The sequence below is a fragment of the Oncorhynchus clarkii genome, chromosome 11 (genome assembly GCF_045791955.1).
Source record: "Oncorhynchus clarkii lewisi isolate Uvic-CL-2024 chromosome 11, UVic_Ocla_1.0, whole genome shotgun sequence".
NCBI classification, from domain to species: Eukaryota; Metazoa; Chordata; class Actinopteri; order Salmoniformes; family Salmonidae; genus Oncorhynchus; species Oncorhynchus clarkii.
This window is the reverse complement of record NC_092157.1, coordinates 10,637,601-10,658,646: the sequence shown is the minus strand read 5'-3', so window position 1 is coordinate 10,658,646 and position 21,046 is coordinate 10,637,601. Positions and strand designations below refer to the sequence as shown.

At 45.5% G+C, this 21,046-nt stretch overlaps 1 protein-coding gene across 16 annotated transcripts in view; it reads left to right on the top strand.

Moving 5' to 3' along the window:
- LOC139420190 (band 4.1-like protein 3) overlaps positions 1-21,046 on the top strand; it is a 129,030-nt gene that overhangs the window by 106,203 nt on the left and 1,781 nt on the right. For 14 of the 16 annotated variants that reach the window (XM_071170002.1, XM_071170004.1, XM_071169999.1 and 11 more), the window contains 2 exons: positions 1,020-1,100; positions 10,820-10,936. In XM_071170002.1, the coding sequence (XP_071026103.1) occupies positions 1,020-1,100; positions 10,820-10,930 (192 nt within the window). In that variant the 3' untranslated portion in view covers positions 10,931-10,936. The remainder of the gene's footprint in view (positions 1-1,019; positions 1,101-10,819; positions 10,937-21,046) is intronic. The other 2 variants (XM_071170003.1, XM_071169995.1) reach the window with 1 other exon arrangement.

Genomic DNA, 21,046 nt, shown 5'->3' with positions numbered 1-21,046 from the left:
CTAGTCTTTATGTAAAAGCAGGTGAGCTGGTTCTAGTCTTTATGTATAAACAGGTGAGCTGGTTCTAGTCTTTATGTAAAAGCAGGTGAGCTGGTTCTAGTCTTTATGTAAAAGCAGGTGAGCTGGTTCTAGTCTTTATGTAAAAGCAGGTGAGCTGGTTCTAGTCTTTATGTAAAAGCAGGTGAGCTGGTTCTAGTCTTTATGTAAAAGCAGGTGAGCTGGTTCTAGTCTTTATGTATAAACAGGTGAGCTGGTTCTAGTCTTTATGTAAAAGCAGGTGAGCTGGTTCTAGTCTTTATGTATAAACAGGTGAGCTGGTTCTAGTCTTTATGTAAATGCAGGTGAGCTGGTTCTAGTCTTTATGTAAAAGCAGGTGAGCTGGTTCTAGTCTTTATGTATAAACAGGTGAGCTGATTCTAGTCTTTATGTAAAAGCAGGTGAGCTGGTTCTACTCCTTTTGGCCATTTTCTGGTGTTTTGTGTTGGAAAACAAAGCAGTTTGAGAATTACACTTCAACCCTGTTACCAATAGATAGACAGGCATTTTATTTAATTTTTTACAATTTCCTTTTTTTTGTGAAGCTTGCATTCAACAAGCTTCCATTCCCCCTATCACAAGGGGATTTACGTCTGATTTCAAATGAAATTGTCAACCCTGTTACTATATTTGGCACTTACTGTAGTCCGTTTGTTTTTTTTGTTTTTTTAATTATTAAATTGAACATGTTATCTTTATGACAGAATGTTAAAATTAAAATTCACCAAGTTCATCTACCCAAAAGGGACTAGTTTTCGTGGAACGACCCAGTGGCATGGGTAGCATACTGTATGAGTAAATAGGGCAGGGTTATGGATTCCACTGGTTTGTTAGTGGTGCATATCATTTCACTATTAATTAGGTTGTTCCATTGGCTCAGTTGGTTTCAAGCTTGGTGCTTCCAATACTACAGCTGTGGGTTCATTTTGGCTTAGTTGTTCCATGTCTGAAATGTACCTCAAATTCAATTACATTTTTTCCAGACTGTGAAAGGCGGCATCTCGGAAACCAGGATCGAGAAGAGAATCGTAATCTCGGGTGATGCAGACATTGACCATGACGAGGTAAAAGGATATACTGTTCCTTCCCTCTTACACTGTGTGTCCTCTAGCACGCATCCTAAGTATCCTTACAGCTACTAAATAGGCTTAGCTATTTTAACAAGATGATTGGTAACTGGAGACATTGCTGATGTCAAGGTATTTGGTCCCCTACCCAACGAACAAACTGGTGGCAAAGACATCATTATGCCGTCTTTTATGATGGTCCGGCTTTTATTATGGTCCGGCTGTATACGAGTTGTAACAAGTTTTGTTATCGTCTTTTATGATATCATGGTCCGGCTGTATACGAGTTGTAACAAGTTTTGTTATCGTCTTTTATGATGTCATGGTCCGGCTGTATACGAGTTGTAACAAGTTTTGTTATCGTTTTTTATGATGTCATGGTCCGGCTGTATACGAGTTGTAACAAGTTTTGTTATCGTCTTTTATGATGTCATGGTCCGGCTGTATACGAGTTGTAAGAAGTTTTGTTATCGTTTTTTATGATGTCATGGTCCGGCTGTATACGAGTTGTAACAAGTTTTGTTATCGTCTTATGATGTCATGGTCCGGCTGTATACTAGTTGTAACAAGTTTTGTTATCGTCTTTTATGATGTCATGGTCCGGCTGTATACGAGTTGTAACAAGTTTTGTTATCCTCTTTTATGATGTCATGGTCCGGCTGTATACGAGTTGTAACAAGTTTTGTTATCGTCTTTTATGATGTCATGGTCCGGCTGTATACGAGTTGTAACAAGTTTTGTTATCGTCTTTTATGATGTCATGGTCCGGCTGTATACTAGTTGTAACAAGTTTTGTTATCCTCTTTTATGATGTCATGGTCCGGCTGTATACGAGTTGTAACAAGTTTTGTTATCGTTTTTTTAGTAACCAGAAAAATACGTCTTTATCTGGTTATAATCTGACCAGGTAACAATATAAAGTTTTTTCGATGATGTCTTAAAGTCGTTGTTCACATAGTGATGGAGGTGTTCACAACCACATAGTGACGGAGGTGTTCTCACACACACACAGTGACGGAGGTGTTCTCACACACACACAGTGACGGAGGTGTTCACAACCACATAGTGACGGAGGTGTTCTCACACACAGTGAAAGAGGTGTTCTCACACACACAGTGACGGAGGTGTTCTCACAACCACACAGTGACGGAGGTGTTCTCACACACACACACAGTGACGGAGGTGTTCTCACACACACACACAGTGATGGAGGTGTTCTCACACACAGTGACGGAGGTGTTCTCACACACACACACAGTGACGGAGGTGGTCTCACACACAGTGACGGAGGTGTTCTCACAACCACACAGTGATGGAGGTGTTCTCACACACAGTGATGGAGGTGGTCCTCACACACAGTGATGGAGGTGGTCTCACACACAGTGATGGAGGTGGTCTCACACACAGTGATGGAGGTGGTCTCACACACACAGTGATGGAGGTGGTCTCACACACAGTGATGGAGGTGGTCTCACACACAGTGATGGAGGTGTTCTCACACACACAGTGATGGAGGTGTTCTCACACACACAGGGATGGAGGTGGTCTCACACACACACAGTGACGGAGGTGTTCACAACCACATAGTGACGGAGGTGTACTCACACACACACACACAGTGACGGAGGTGTTCACAACCACACAGTGACGGAGGTGTTCACAACCACATAGTGACGGAGGTGTTCACAACCACATAGTGATGGAGGTGTTCACAACCACATAGTGACGGAGGTGTTCTCACACACACACACACAGTGACGGAGGTGTTCACAACCACCTAGTGACGGAGGTGTTCACAACCACATAGTGATGGAGGTGTTCACAACCACATAGTGATGGAGGTGTTCACAACCACACAGTGACGGAGATGTTCACAACCACACAGTGATGGAGGTGTTCACAACCACATAGTGACGGAGGTGTTCACAACCACATAGTGACGGAGGTGTTCACAACCACATAGTGACGGAGAGGTTCACAACCACACAGTGATGAAGGTGGTCTCACACACACACTGTGACGGGGGTGTTCTCACACACACACAGTGACGGAGGTGTTCTCACACACACAGTGATGGAGGTGTTCTCACATACAGTGATGGAGGTGTTCTCACACACATACAGTGACGGGGGTGTTCACAACCACATAGTGACGGAGGTGTTCACAACCACATAGTGACGGAGGTGTTCTCACATACAGTGATGGAGGTGTTCTCACACACAGTGATGGAGGTGTTCTCACAACCACACAGTGACGGAGGTGTTCTCACACACACACACAGTGATGGAGGTGTTCTCACACACATACAGTGACGGGGGTGTTCACAACCACATAGTGACGGAGGTGTTCACAACCACATAGTGACGGAGGTGTTCACAACCACATAGTGACGGAGGTGTTCTCACACACACAGTGACGGAGGTGTTCTCACACACACAGTGACGGAGGTGTTCTCACACATAGTGACGGAGGTGTTCACAACCACATAGTGACGGGGGTGTTCACAACCACATAGTGACGGGGGTGTTCACACACACAGTGACGGAGGTGTTCTCACACACAGTGACGGAGGTGTTCACACACACAGTGACGGAGGTGTTCTCACACACAGTGACGGAGGTGTTCTCACATACAGTGACGGAGGTGTTCTCACACATAGTGACGGACGTGTTCTCACACACAGTGATGGAGGTGGTCCTCACACACAGTGATGGAGGTGGTCTCACACACAGTGATGGAGGTGGTCTCACACACAGTGATGGATGTGGTCTCACACACAGTGATGGTGGTCTCACACACAGTGATGGAGGTGTTCTCACACACACAGTGATGGAGGTGTTCTCACACACACAGGGATGGAGGTGGTCTCACACACACACAGTGACGGAGGTGTTCACAACCACACAGTGACGGAGGTGTTCACAACCACATAGTGACGGAGGTGTTCACAACCACATAGTGATGGAGGTGTTCACAACCACATAGTGACGGAGGTGTTCTCACACACACACACACAGTGACGGAGGTGTTCACAACCACCTAGTGACGGAGGTGTTCACAACCACATAGTGATGGAGGTGTTCACAACCACATAGTGATGGAGGTGTTCACAACCACACAGTGACGGAGATGTTCACAACCACACAGTGATGGAGGTGTTCACAACCACATAGTGACGGAGGTGTTCACAACCACATAGTGACGGAGGTGTTCACAACCACATAGTGACGGAGAGGTTCACAACCACACAGTGATGAAGGTGGTCTCACACACACACTGTGACGGGGGTGTTCTCACACACACACAGTGACGGAGGTGTTCTCACACACACAGTGATGGAGGTGTTCTCACATACAGTGATGGAGGTGTTCTCACACACATACAGTGACGGGGGTGTTCACAACCACATAGTGACGGAGGTGTTCACAACCACATAGTGACGGAGGTGTTCTCACATACAGTGATGGAGGTGTTCTCACACACAGTGATGGAGGTGTTCTCACAACCACACAGTGACGGAGGTGTTCTCACACACACACACAGTGATGGAGGTGTTCTCACACACATACAGTGACGGAGGTGTTCACAACCACATAGTGACGGAGGTGTTCACAACCACATAGTGACGGAGGTGTTCACAACCACATAGTGACGGAGGTGTTCTCACACACACAGTGACGGAGGTGTTCTCACACACACAGTGACGGAGGTGTTCTCACACATAGTGACGGAGGTGTTCACAACCACATAGTGACGGGGGTGTTCACAACCACATAGTGACGGGGGTGTTCACACACACAGTGACGGAGGTGTTCTCACACACAGTGACGGAGGTGTTCACACACACAGTGACGGAGGTGTTCTCACATACAGTGACGGAGGTGTTCTCACACATAGTGACGGACGTGTTCTCACACACAGTGATGGAGGTGGTCCTCACACACAGTGATGGAGGTGGTCTCACACACAGTGATGGAGGTGGTCTCAGACACAGTGATGGATGTGGTCTCACACACAGTGATGGAGGTGGTCTCACACACAGTGATGGAGGTGTTCTCACACACACAGTGATGGAGGTGTTCTCACACACACAGGGATGGAGGTGGTCTCACACACACACAGTGACGGAGGTGTTCACAACCACACAGTGACGGAGGTGTTCACAACCACATAGTGACGGAGGTGTTCACAACCACATAGTGATGGAGGTGTTCACAACCACATAGTGACGGAGGTGTTCTCACACACACACACACAGTGACGGAGGTGTTCACAACCACATAGTGATGGAGGTGTTCACAACCACATAGTGATGGAGGTGTTCACAACCACACAGTGACGGAGATGTTCACAACCACACAGTGATGGAGGTGTTCACAACCACATAGTGACGGAGGTGTTCACAACCACATAGTGACGGAGGTGTTCACAACCACATAGTGACGGAGGTGTTCTCACATACAGTGATGGAGGTGTTCTCACACACAGTGATGGAGGTGTTCTCACAACCACACAGTGACGGAGGTGTTCTCACACACACACACAGTGATGGAGGTGTTCTCACACACATACAGTGACGGAGGTGTTCACAACCACATAGTGACGGAGGTGTTCACAACCACATAGTGACGGAGGTGTTCACAACCACATAGTGACGGAGGTGTTCTCACACACACAGTGACGGAGGTGTTCTCACACACACAGTGACGGAGGTGTTCTCACACATAGTGACGGAGGTGTTCACAACCACATAGTGACGGGGGTGTTCACAACCACATAGTGACGGGGGTGTTCACACACACAGTGACGGAGGTGTTCTCACACACAGTGACGGAGGTGTTCACACACACAGTGACGGAGGTGTTCTCACATACAGTGACGGAGGTGTTCTCACACATAGTGACGGACGTGTTCTCACACACAGTGATGGAGGTGGTCCTCACACACAGTGATGGAGGTGGTCTCACACACAGTGATGGAGGTGGTCTCAGACACAGTGATGGATGTGGTCTCACACACAGTGATGGAGGTGGTCTCACACACACAGTGATGGAGGTGGTCTCACACACAGTGATGGAGGTGGTCTCACACACAGTGATGGAGGTGTTCTCACACACATAGGGATGGAGGTGGTCTCACACACACACAGTGACGGTGTTCACACACACACAGTGATGGAGGTGTTCTCACACACACAGGGATGGAGGTGGTCTCACACACACACAGTGACGGAGGTGTTCACAACCACATAGTGATGGAGGTGTTCACTACCACATAGTGACGGAGGTGTTCACAACCACATAGTGATGGAGGTGTTCACAACCACATAGTGATGGAGGTGTTCTAAACCACATAGTGACGGAGGTGTTCACAACCACATAGTGATGGAGGTGTTCACAACCACATAGTGACGGAGGTGTTCTCACACACACACAGTGACGGAGGTGTTCACAACCACACAGTGATGGAGGTGGTCTCACACACACACTGTGACGGGGGTGTTCTCACACACACACAGTGACGGAGGTGTTCTCACACACACAGTGATGGAGGTGTTCTCACATACAGTGATGGAGGTGTTCTCACACACATACAGTGACGGGGGTGTTCACAACCACATAGTGACGGAGGTGTTCACAACCACATAGTGACGGAGGTGTTCTCACATACAGTGACGGAGGTGTTCTCACATACAGTGATGGAGGTGTTCTCACACACAGTGATGGAGGTGTTCTCACAACCACACAGTGACGGAGGTGTTCTCACACACACACACAGTTATGGAGGTGTTCTCACACACATACAACCACATAGTGACGGAGGTGTTCAGTGTTCACACACAGTGATGGAGGTGTTCTCACAACCACACAGTGACGACGGAGGTGTTCACAACCACATAGTGACGGAGGTGTTCACAACCACATAGTGACGGAGGTGTTCACAACCACATAGTGACGGAGGTGTTCTCACACACACAGTGACGGAGGTGTTCTCACACACACAATGACGGAGGTGTTCTCACACATAGTGACGGAGGTGTTCACAACCACATAGTGACGGGGGTGTTCACAACCACATAGTGACGGGGGTGTTCACACACACAGTGACGGAGGTGTTCTCACACACAGTGACGGAGGTGTTCACACACACAGTGACGGAGGTGTTCTCACACACAGTGACGGAGGTGTTCTCACATACAGTGACGGAGGTGTTCTCACACAGTGACGGACGTGTTCTCACACACAGTGATGGAGGTGGTCCTCACACACAGTGATGGAGGTGGTCTCACACACAGTGATGGAGGTGGTCTCAGACACAGTGATGGATGTGGTCTCACACACAGTGATGGAGGTGGTCTCACACACACAGTGATGGAGGTGGTCTCACACACAGTGATGGAGGTGTTCTCACACACACAGGGATGGAGGTGGTCTCACACACACACAGTGACGGTGTTCACAACCACACAGTGATGGAGGTGTTCACAACCACATAGTGACGGAGGTGTTCACAACCACATAGTGATGGAGGTGTTCACAACCACATAGTGATGGAGGTGTTCTCAACCACATAGTGACGGAGGTGTTCACAACCACATAGTGATGGAGGTGTTCACAACCACATAGTGACGGAGGTGTTCTCACACACACTCACACAGTGACGGAGGTGTTCACAACCACACAGTGATGGAGGTGGTCTCACACACACACTGTGACGGGGGTGTTCTCACACACACACAGTGACGGAGGTGTTCTCACACACACAGTGATGGAGGTGTTCTCACATACAGTGATGGAGGTGTTCTCACACACATACAGTGACGGGGGTGTTCACACATACAGTGACGGAGGTGTTCTCACATACAGTGATGGAGGTGTTCTCACACACAGTGATGGAGGTGTTCTCACAACCACACAGTGACGGAGGTGTTCTCACACACACACACAGTGATGGAGGTGTTCTCACACACATACAGTGACGGGGGTGTTCACAACCACATAGTGACGGAGGTGTTCACAACCACATAGTGACGGAGGTGTTCACAACCACATAGTGACGGAGGTGTTCACAACCACATAGTGACGGAGGTGTTCACAACCACATAGTGACGGAGGTGTTCTCACACACACAGTGACGGAGGTGTTCTCACACACACAGTGACGGAGGTGTTCTCACACATAGTGACGGAGGTGTTCACAACCACATAGTGACGGGGGTGTTCACACACACAGTGACGGAGGTGTTCTCACACACAGTGACGGAGGTGTTCACACACACAGTGACGGAGGTGTTCTCACACACAGTGACGGAGGTGTTCTCACATACAGTGACGGAGGTGTTCTCACACATAGTGACGGACGTGTTCTCACACACAGTGATGGAGGTGGTCCTCACACACAGTGATGGAGGTGGTCTCACACACAGTGATGGAGGTGGTCTCACACACAGTGATGGAGGTGGTCTCACACACAGTGATGGAGGTGGTCTCACACACAGTGATGGAGGTGGTCTCACACACAGTGATGGAGGTGGTCTCACACACACACAGTGACGGAGGTGTTCACAACCACACAGTGACGGAGGTGTTCACAACCACATAGTGACGGAGGTGTTCACAACCACATAGTGATGGAGGTGTTCACAACCACATAGTGACGGAGGTGTTCTCACACACACACACACAGTGACGGAGGTGTTCACATCCACATAGTGACGGAGGTGTTCACAACCACATAGTGACGGAGGTGTTCACAACCACATAGTGATGGAGGTGTTCACAACCACATAGTGACGGAGGTGTTCACAACCACACAGTGATGGAGGTGTTCACAACCACACAGTGATGGAGGTGTTCACAACCACATAGTGACGGAGGTGTTCACAACCACATAGTGACGGAGAGGTTCACAACCACATAGTGACTGAGGTGTTCACAACCACATAGTGACGGAGAGGTTCACAACCACACAGTGATGGAGGTGGTCTCACACACACACTGTGACGGGGGTGTTCTCACACACACACACAGTGACGGAGGTGTTCTCACACACACAGTGATGGAGGTGTTCTCACACACACAGTGACGGGGGTGTTCTCACACATAGTGACGGAGGTGTTCTCACATACAGTGACGGAGGTGTTCTCACACACACAGTGACGGAGGTGTTCTCACACACAGTGATGGAGGTGTTCTCAAACACATACAGTGACGGGGGTGTTCACAACCACATAGTGACGGAGGTGTTCACAACCACATAGTGACGGGGGTGTTCACAACCACATAGTGACGGGGGTGTTCACAACCACATAGTGACGGAGGTGTTCACAACCACATAGTGACGGAGGTGTTCTCACATACAGTGACGGAGGTGTTCTCACACACACAGTGACGGAGGTGTTCTCACACACAGTGATGGAGGTGTTCTCAAACACATACAGTGACGGGGGTGTTCACAACCACATAGTGACGGAGGTGTTCACAACCACATAGTGACGGGGGTGTTCACAACCACATAGTGACGGAGGTGTTCACAACCACATAGTGACGGAGGTGTTCTCACATACAGTGACGGAGGTGTTCTCACATACAGTGATGGAGGTGTTCTCACACACAGTGATGGAGGTGTTCTCACAACCACACAGTGACGGAGGTGTTCTCACTTACACACACAGTGATGGAGGTGTTGTCACACACATACAGTGATGTGGGTGTTCTCACACACATACAGTGACGGAGGTGTTCACAACCACATAGTGACGGAGGTGTTCACAACCACATAGTGACGGAGGTGTTCTCACACACAGTGACGGAGGTGTTCTCACACACACAGTGACGGAGGTGTTCTCACACACACAGTGACGGAGGTGTTCTCACACATAGTGACGGAGGTGTTCACAACCACATAGTGACGGGGGTGTTCACAACCACATAGTGACGGGAGTGTTCACACACACAGTGACGGGGGTGTTCACACACACAGTGACGGAGGTGTTCTCACACACAGTGACGGAGGTGTTCACACACACAGTAACGGAGGTGTTCTCACATACAGTGACGGAGGTGTTCTCACACACACACAGTGACGGGGGTGGTCTCACACACACACAGTGACGGAGGTGTTCTCACACACACACAGTGACGGAGGTGTTCTCACACACACACAGTGACGGAGGTGTTCTCACACACACACAGTGACGGAGGTGTTCTCACACACACATAGTGACGGAGGTGTTCTCACACACACATAGTGACGGAGGTGTACCCAATCACACTGTGAAGGAGGTGTACCCAACCACACTGTGAAGGAGGTATACCCAATCACACTGTGAAGGAGGTATACCCAATCACACTGTGAAGGAGGTATACCCAATCACACTGTGAAGGAGGTATACCCAATCACACTGTGAAGGAGGTATACCCAATCACACTGTGAAGGAGGTATACCCAATCACACTGTGAAGGAGATATACCCAACCACACTGTGAAGGAGATATACCCAATCACACTGTGAAGGAGGTATACCCAACCACACTGTGAAGGAGATATACCCAATCACACTGTGAATGAGATATACCCAACCACACTGCGAAGGAGATATACCCAACCACACTGTGACTAGTCCAACCCTTGCCCTTGTGATTCTGATCATGCCCATTCCACCTTCCTCTCTGTTTCCCTCCATGGGGTGTTTGGCATATTGTCTGTCTGTCTGTAGGCCTTGGCTCAGGCCATAAAGGAGGCCAAAAAGCAGCACCCTGACATGTCAGTGACCAAAGTAGTGGTCCACAAAGAGACTGAGATCACGCCCGAGGAGGGCGAAGAGTGACCGCAGGTAAGGGGACCACGTCGGTCGGTCTGTGACGGCTGGGTCTGGCTGGCAGGACACTGACAAGCAACCCCCTCCATTCCCTCCACATCCATCCTCTGCTTCTTGTGCTGTCTACAGTCACCGGCTTCCCCATAGGGCTGCTCGATGCTCAGCTTGCTGAACTAACCTGGGGCAGTTTCAGCTTTCCACAGTCCTCTCCCTCTCCACAGTCAACTATAGTATAATGATACCGTCTGTGTGGATGGAGTACATGCATACATACAGTGCCTTGCGAAAGTATTCGGCCCCCTTGAACTTTGCGACCTTTTGCCACATTTCAGGCTTCAAACATAAAGATATAAAACTGTATTTTTTTGTGAAGAATCAACAACAAGTGGGACACAATCATGAAGTGGAACGACATTTATTGGATATTTCAAACTTTTTTAACAAATCAAAAACTAAAAAATTGGGCGTGCAAAATTATTCAGCCCCTTTACTTTCAGTGCAGCAAACTCTCTCCAGAAGTTCAGTGAGGATCTCTGAATGATCCAATGTTGACCTAAATGACTAATGATGATAAATACAATCCACCTGTGTGTAATCAAGTCTCCGTATAAATGCACCTGCACTGTGATAGTCTCAGAGGTCCGTTACAAGCGCAGAGAGCATCATGAAGAACAAGGAACACACCAGGCAGGTCCGAGATACTGTTGTGAAGAAGTTTAAAGCCGGATTTGGATACAAAAAGATTTCCCAAGCTTTAAACATCCCAAGGAGCACTGTGCAAGCGATAATATTGAAATGGAAGGAGTATCAGACCACTGCAAATCTACCAAGACCTGGCCGTCCCTCTAAACTTTCAGCTCATACAAGGAGAAGACTGATCAGAGATGCAGCCAAGAGGCCCATGATCACTCTGGATGAACTGCAGAGATCTACAGCTGAGGTGGGAGACTCTGTCCATAGGACAACAATCAGTCGTATATTGCACAAATCTGGCCTTTATGGAAGAGTGGCAAGAAGAAAGCCATTTCTTAAAGATATCCATAAAAAGTGTTGTTTAAAGTTTGCCACAAGCCACCTGGGAGACGCACCAAACATGTGGAAGAAGGTGCTCTGGTCAGATGAAACCAGAATTGAACTTTTTGGCAACAATGCAAAACGTTATGTTTGGTGTAAAAGCAACACAGCTGAACACACCATCCACACTGTCAAACATGGTGGTGGCAGCATCATGGTTTGGGCCTGCTTTTCTTCAGCAGGGACAGGGAAGATGGTTCAAATTGATGGGAAGATGGATGGAGCCAAATACAGGACCATTCTGGAAGAAAACCTGATGGAGTCTGCAAAAGACCTGAGACTGGGACGGAGATTTGTCTTCCAACAAGACAATGATCCAAAACATAAAGCAAAATCTACAATGGAATGGTTAAAAAATAAACATATCCAGGTGTTAGAATGGCCAAGTCAAAGTCCAGACCTGAATCCAATCGAGAATCTGTGGAAAGAACTGAAAACTGCTGTTCACAAATGCTCTCCATCCAACCTCACTGAGCTCGAGCTGTTTTGCAAGGGGGAATGGGAAAAAATGATGTGCAAAACTGATAGAGACATACCCCAAGCGACTTACAGCTGTAATCGCAGCAAAAGGTGGCGCTACAAAGTATTAACTTAAGGGGGCTGAATAATTTTGCACGCCCAATTTTTCAGTTTTTGATTTGTTAAAAAAGTTTGAAATATCCAATAAATGTCGTTCCACTTCATGATTGTGTCCCACTTGTTGTTGATTCTTCACAAACAAATACAGTTTTATATCTTTATGTTTGAAGCCTGAAATGTGGCAAAAGGTCGCAAAGTTCAAGGGGGCCGAATACTTTCGCAAGGCACTGTATATATAGAGAGAGACTCCATACAGTATATAGAGAGACTCCATACAGTATATATAGAGACTCCATACAGTATATATAGAGACTCCATACAGTATATATAGAGACTCCATACAGTATATAGAGAGACTCCATACAGTCCATATAGAGACTCCATACAGTATATAGAGACTCCATACAGTATATAGAGAGACTCCATACAGTATATATAGAGAGACTCCATACAGTATGTAGAGAGACTCCATACAGTATATAGAGAGACTTCATACCGTATATATAGAGAGACTCCATACAGTATGTAGAGATACTCCATACAGTATATAGAGAGACTCCATACAGTATATAGAGAGACTCCACACAGTATATATAGAGAGACTCCATACAGTATGTAGAGAGACTCCATACAGTATATATAGAGACTTCATACATTATATAGAGAGAGACACCATACAGTATATAGAGAGACTCCACACAGTATATATAGAGACTCCATACAGTATATATAGAGACTCCATACAGTATATATAGAGACTCCATACAGTATATAGAGAGACTCCATACAGTATATAGAGAGACTCCATACAGTATATATAGAGACTCCATACAGTATATATAGAGAGACTCCATACAGCACATATGTCAGAGTCAAGGCCCGCGGGCCACATATTTTTTACGATGATCTTGATTTATTATTAGAACCGGCCCGCAGCAAGCCGGCAGCCCGCAGATCTTTTACACGCACCAATACTACATTTCCCACAATGCAAAGGTGACGCACTAGGCTGCTTCATACAGTATATAAAATTAACTTTCAGAGAAAACGGAAGGTGGATACTGAGAACCGGGGGTTTCAAACAAGGTGGGAGTCGGAGTATATGTTCACGAAGGTAGCTGGAAAACTCCATACAGTATATAGAGAGACTCCAAAGGCTACAAAAGGCAGAGGAATTAAAACGAGGCCTCAAATCTCGACAGGCTCTGTTCAAAAAAGCCAAATCACAAGGCCAGGCTAAGGCCAGTTTTATTTTGGCAGAAGAGATCGCTAAATCAGCCCGGCCATATATCAAAAACTGCATGAGAGAAGTTTGCTCTTTTTAAATGTGAGTCTGAGCAGAAACACCATTGCCGAGAGAGTAGACCAGTTGTCCATCAATCTAAAAGAGCAGCTTGTGAAAAAGGGAAAAGATTTTATTGCATATTCCTTGGCTGTGGATGAGAGCACCGACATTTCTGACATTGCCCAGTTGTCAATTTTCATCCGCGGAGTGGACTCCAGCCTAAGCGTGACAGAGGAGTTTTTGGCTTTACGTCCTATGCATGGCACAACTACGGGGCATGATTTGTATGAAGAGGTGTCAAGATGTGTAAATGAGATGGAGCTGCCTTGGGAAAAACTCGTGGGTTTGACAACCGTATATGGTGGCGAAGATACGGGAAAAGATGCAAGAGGAAAACGCGACAGGTGAGCTGACAGCTTATCATTGTATCATACACCAGGAAGCGTTGTGCGGTAAAGCCTTGAAAATGGAGCATGTAATGAGCATCATCACGCGCACAGTTAACTTTATCAGAGCCAAAGGTTTGAATCACCGCCAGTTCAAGGCATTTCTGACGGAGTTAGAAACGGAGCATGGTGATTTGCCTTATCACACAGAGAAGCCAGGGAAAGGTGCTTCAAAGATGTTTCGAGCTTCGTGAGGAGATTTGTCTATTCTTGGACAGCAAAGGGAAAGACACAACACAACTCCGAGACGAAATGTTTCTCTTTTCTGTGTGACATTACGAGTCATCTGAATGCAATAAACTTGCAGCTGCAGGGTCGGGATCGTGTCATCTCTGATATGTACAGTACAGTGAAGGCATTTAAAACCAAACTGACTCTGTGGGAGACGCAGATGCGGAAAGAAAATTTGAGCCACTTTCCCAGCTGCCAGACCATGAAAGAGAAGCTCTCTACCAGTGCGTTCCCGAGCACACAGTTGGCTGATAAAATAGGTATGCTTACCACTGACTTTCGACGCCGATTTGCTGACTTTGAAGCACAAAAAAGCAGGTTGGAACTGCTCGGTAACCCATTTGCTGTTGACGTGGAAAGCTCACCACCAAACCTCCAAATGGAGTTGATTGACCTCCAATGCAATGATGCACTGAGACAATGCCCCAGCTGCGCATCCAGGCTGCTCAAACGTTGTCTATGTTTGGCAGCACATACCTGTGTGAACAACTGTTTTCTTTGATGAACCTGAACAAAACATCACACAGAAGTCGACTTACTGCTGAACACCTCCACTCAATTCTGAGGATTTCTTCATCAGAGCCTTAACCCGAACATTGATGAACTTGTGGAAAAGATGGGACACCACCAAGTATCACCCTCAACCTCAAACAAGTGAACATTACTGTGCAATCACATATTTAGAGTTTTTACTCAGTTCAAGTTTAAAAGTTAAAATTTAATATTTGTTTTCACTGCATGTTACTTCTCCTTAAACAAAGTGTTGTTTTTGATTAATAGATTTTTGCACTTTATTTTTTTGTATTTCAATCCAATTATATTTTAATAATATTTCAGTTGAGTGGAGGATAGAAAATTGCTATTATTGTTTTTTCTTTGAAGTAAATTTAGCCCACTTTTGCTAAAATAGAAAATATAGTCTACTGATGGTGCCTTGAATACCGGTTTCTTTCATTTAATGTTCATGTTATGGGGATATTTATATAAAGGAAATTTGTCTTTTGTGTCTGTTGAAAATTAAAGATTACTGACAGAGCCATAAGAAAATATTGCTTTATTTATCTGATCATATTGTAATATATTTGTTAGGTTTTCAGTAGGTTCAATTAGGTTCACTAGACTATATGCGTCATACAGTATATAGAGAGACACCCCTGCCATACACCATACAGTATATAGAGAGACACCATACAGTATATAGAGAGACTCCATACAGTATATAGAGAGACTCCATACAGTATATAGAGAGAGACACCATACAGTATATAGAGAGACCCCACACAGTACAGTGCCTTGCGAAAGTATTCGGCCCCCTTGAACTTTGCGACCTTTTGCCACATTTCAGGCTTCAAACATAAAGATATAAAACTGTATTTGTTTGTGAAGAATCAACAACAAGTGGGACACAATCATGAAGTGGAACGACATTTATTGGATATTTCAAACTTTTTAACAAATCAAAAACTGAAAAATTGGGCGTGCAAAATTATTCAGCCCCCTTAAGTTAATACTTTGTAGCGCCACCTTTTGCTGCGATTACAGCTGTAAGTCGCTTGGGGTATGTCTCTCAGTTTTGCACATAATTTTTTCCCATTCCCCCTTGCAAAACAGCTCAAGCTCAGTGAGGTTGGATGGAGAGCATTTGTGAACAGCAGTTTTCAGTTCTTTCCACAGATTCTCGATTGGATTCAGGTCTGGACTTTGACTTGGCCATTCTAACACCTGGATATGTTTATTTTTGAACCATTCCATTGTAGATTTTGCTTTATGTTTTGGATCATTGTCTTGTTGGAAGACAAATCTCCGTCCCAGTCTCAGGTCTTTTGCAGACTCCATCAGGTTTTCTTCCAGAATGGTCCTGTATTTGGCTCCATCCATCTTCCCATCAATTTGAACCATCTTCCCTGTCCCTGCTGAAGAAAAGCAGGCCCAAACCATGATGCTGCCACCACCATGTTTGACAGTGTGGATGGTGTGTTCAGCTGTGTTGCTTTTACACCAAACATAACGTTTTGCATTGTTGCCAAAAAGTTCAATTCTGGTTTCATCTGACCATAGCACTTTCTTCCACATGTTTGGTGTGTCTCCCAGGTGGCTTGTGGCAAACTTTAAACGACACTTTTTATGGATATCTTTAAGAAATGGCTTTCTTCTTGCCACTCTTCCATAAAGGCCAGATTTGTGCAATATACGACTGATTGTTGTCCTATGGACAGAGTCTCCCACCTCAGCTGTAGATCTCTGCAGTTCATCCAGAGTGATCATGGGCCTCTTGGCTGCATCTCTGATCAGTCTTCTCCTTGTATGAGCTGAAAGTTTAGAGGGACGGCCAGGTCTTGGTAGATTTGCAGTGGTCTAATACTCCTTCCATTTCAATATTATCGCTTGCACCGTGCTCCTTGGGATGTTTAAAGCTTGGGAAATCTTTTTGTATCCAAATCCGGCTTTAAACTTCTTCACAACAGTATCTCGGACCTGCCTGGTGTGTTCCTTGTTCTTCATGATGCTCTCTGCGCTTGTAACGGACCTCTGAGACTATCACAGTGCAGGTGCATTTATACAGAGACTTGATTACACACAGGTGGATTGTATTTATCATCATTAGTCATTTAGGTCAACATTGGATCATTCAGAGATCCTCACTGAACTTCTGGAGAGAGTTTGCTGAACTGAATGTAAATTGGCTGAATAATTTTGCACGCCCAATTTTTCAGTTTTTGATTTGTTAAAAAAGTTTGAAATATCCAATAAATGTCGTTCCACTTCATGATTGTGTCCCACTTGTTGTTGATTCTTCACAAAAAAATACAGTTTTATATCTTTATGTTTGAAGCCTGAAATGTGGCAAAAGGTCGCAAAGTTCAAGGGGGCCGAATACTTTCGCAAGGCACTGTACTGTGTGGAGTCTCTATATATACTGTATGGTGTCTCTCTCTATATACTGTATGGAGTCTCTCTATATATACTGTATGGAGTCTCTATATATACTGTATGGAGTCTCTCTATATACTGTATGGAGTCTCTCTATATACTGTATGGAGTCTTTATATATACTGTATGGAGTCTATATATACTGTATGGAGTCTCTATATATACTGTGTGGAGTCTCTCTATATACTGTATGGTGTCTCTCTATATATACTGTATGGTGGCTCTATACTGTATGGAGTCTCTCTATATATACTGTATAGAGTCTCTCTATATACTGTATGGAGTCTCTCTATATACTGTATGGAGTCTCTCTATATATACTGTATGGAGTCTCTATATATACTGTATGGAGTCTCTCTATATACTGTATGGAGTGTCTCTATATACTGTATGGAGTCTCTCTATATACTGTATGGAGTCTCTCTATATACTGTATGGAGTCTCTCTATATATACTGTATGGAGTCTCTCTATATACTGTATGGAGTGTCTCTATATACTGTATGGAGTCTCTCTATATACTGTATGGAGTCTCTCTATATATACTGTATGTAGTCTCTCTCTATACTGTATGGAGTCTCTCTCTATACTGTATGGAGTCTCTATATATACTGTATGGAGTCTCTCTATATACTGTGTGGAGTCTCTATATATACTGTATGGAGTCTCTATATTTATACTGTATGGAGTCTCTATATATATACTGTATGGAGTCTCTATATATATACTGTATGGAGTCTCTCTATATATACTGTATGTGTGGAGTCTCTATATATACTGTATGGAGTCTCTATATTTATACTGTATGGAGTCTCTATATATATACTGTATGGAGTCTCTATATATATACTGTATGGAGTCTCTCTATATATACGGTATGTAGTCTCTCTCTATACTGTATGGAGTCTCTCTCTATACTGTATGGAGTCTCTCTATATATACTGTATGGAGTCTCTCTATATATACTGTATGGAGTCTCTCTATATACTGTATGGAGTCTCTATATACTATATGGAGTCTCTCTAAATACTGTATGGAGTCTCTATATATACTGTATGGAGTCTCTCTCTATATACTGTATGGAGACTCTCTCTATACTGTATGGAGTCTCTCTATATACTGTATGGAGTCTCTCTATATATACTGTATGGAGTCTATATATACTGTATGGAGTCTCTCTATATACTGTATGGAGTCTATATATACTGTATGGAGTCTCTATATATACTGTATGGAATCTCTCTATATACTGTATGGAGTCTCTATATATACTGTATTGAGTCTCTCTATATACTGTACGGAGTCTCTATATATACTGTATGGAGTCTCTCTATAGCCTTCCATGGCTGGCTTCTGTGCCTGTTATGGCTGCTCTGGAAATGTTATTGGTGCTAATGTTTGCATTTCCTTTCAGCTTCTCATACCATTATTGACAATAAGCAATTAAAACGTTGTGTGTTTGCTATTTATTTTTTACTGTCTTGTCTAAATTTCACGTTTGGTTTTGATTGTCTATATAATTATCTCTGTTATCTCTGGTAGTGTTCAGAGCGTACTGGTTTTCATACTGCCAGTTTGTCTCATTCCTATCAAATGAGGGGTTACTTGATGAGTGTGTTGGTCTACATTATATCATTATTTACCCTCTTTCTGGTTATTAGGGCATGATGCTCAAGAGAGACACCAGTTTACATTTCTTATTGTCAAAGTTTCTGTACGCTGTAGTAGAGACATATTGCTTGGCAGAGGCTGTCTAGTCTATTAACCCTTTAAAATAAATGGTCATGTCTTAGCATGCAGCTTGTCTGAATCTGTGTCTGATAAGTGTTGGTTTAGATGAAAAAGGTTCTTCTGCTGATAACAAACAAACCATTGACTGCCATTCCCACGACCTCTGGCATTCCCACGACCTCTGGCATTCCCACGACCTCTGGCATTCCCACGAACTCTGGTATTCACACGACCTCTGCCATTCCCACGACCTCTGGTATTCACACGACCTCTGCCATTCACACGACCTCTGCCATTCCCACGACCTCTGGTATTCACACGACCTCTGCCATTCCCACAACCTCTGGCATTCACACGACCTCTGGTATTCACACGACCTCTGCCATTCCCACGACCTCTGGTATTCACACGACCTCTGCCATTCCCACGACCTCTGGTATTCACACGACCTCTGCCATTCCCACGACCTCTGGTATTCACACGACCTCTGGTATTCCCACGACCTCTGGTATTCACACGACCTCTGGTATTCACACGACCTCTGCCATTCACACAACCTCTGGCATTCACACAACCTCTGGTATTCACACGACCTCTGCCATTCCCACGACCTCTGGTATTCACACGACCTCTGCCATTCCCACGACCTCTGGTATTCACACGACCTCTGCCATTCCCACGACCTCTGGTATTCACACGACCTCTGGTATTCCCACGACCTCTGGTATTCACACGACCTCTGGTATTCACACGACCTCTGCCATTCACACAACCTCTGGCATTCACACAACCTCTGGTATTCACACGACCTCTGCCATTCCCACGACCTCTGGCATACACACGACCTCTGGCATTCACACGACCTCTGGCATTCACACAACCTCTGCCATTCACACGACCTCTGCCATTCACACGACCTCTGCCATTCACACGACCTCTGGCATTCACACGACCTCTGGCATTCACACGACCTCTGACATTCACACGACCTCTGGCATTCACACGACCTCTGCCATTCACACAACCTTTTCCATTCACACGACCTCTGGTATTCACACGACCTCTGGTATTCACACGACCTCTGGTATTCACACAACCTCTGGTATTCACACAACTTCTGATATTCACACGACCCCTGCCATTCACACGACCTCTGGTATTCACACGACCCCTTCCATTCACACGACCTCTGCCATTCACACAACCTCTGCCATTCACACAACCTTTTCCATTCACATGACCTCTGATATTCACACAACCTCTGATATTCACACGACCCCTGCCATTCACACAACCTCTGGTTTTCACACGACCCCTGCCATTCACACAACCTCTGCCATTCACACGACCTCTGATATTCACACGACCTCTGATATTCACACGACCTCTGATATTCACACGACCTCTGATATTCACACGACCTCTGATATTCACACGACCTCTGGTATTCACACAACCTCTGGTATTCACACGACCTCTGGTATTCACACGACCTCTGGTATTCACACGACCTCTGGTATTCACACGACCCCTGATATTCACACGACCCCTGATATTCACACGACCTCTGATATTCACACGACCTCTGATATTCACACGACCGCTGCCATTCACACGACCGCTGCCATTCACACGACCGCTGCCATTCACACGACCGCTGCCATTCACACGACCGCTGCCATTCACACGACCGCTGCCATTCACACGTCCCCTGCCATTCACACGACCCCTGATATTCACACGACCCCTGATATTCACACGACCCCTGGTATTCACATGACCTCTCTCATGCTATTCTTCTTATCTTCAATCATAACAGCTGCAATAACATAAAACATTTCCTTTTTTC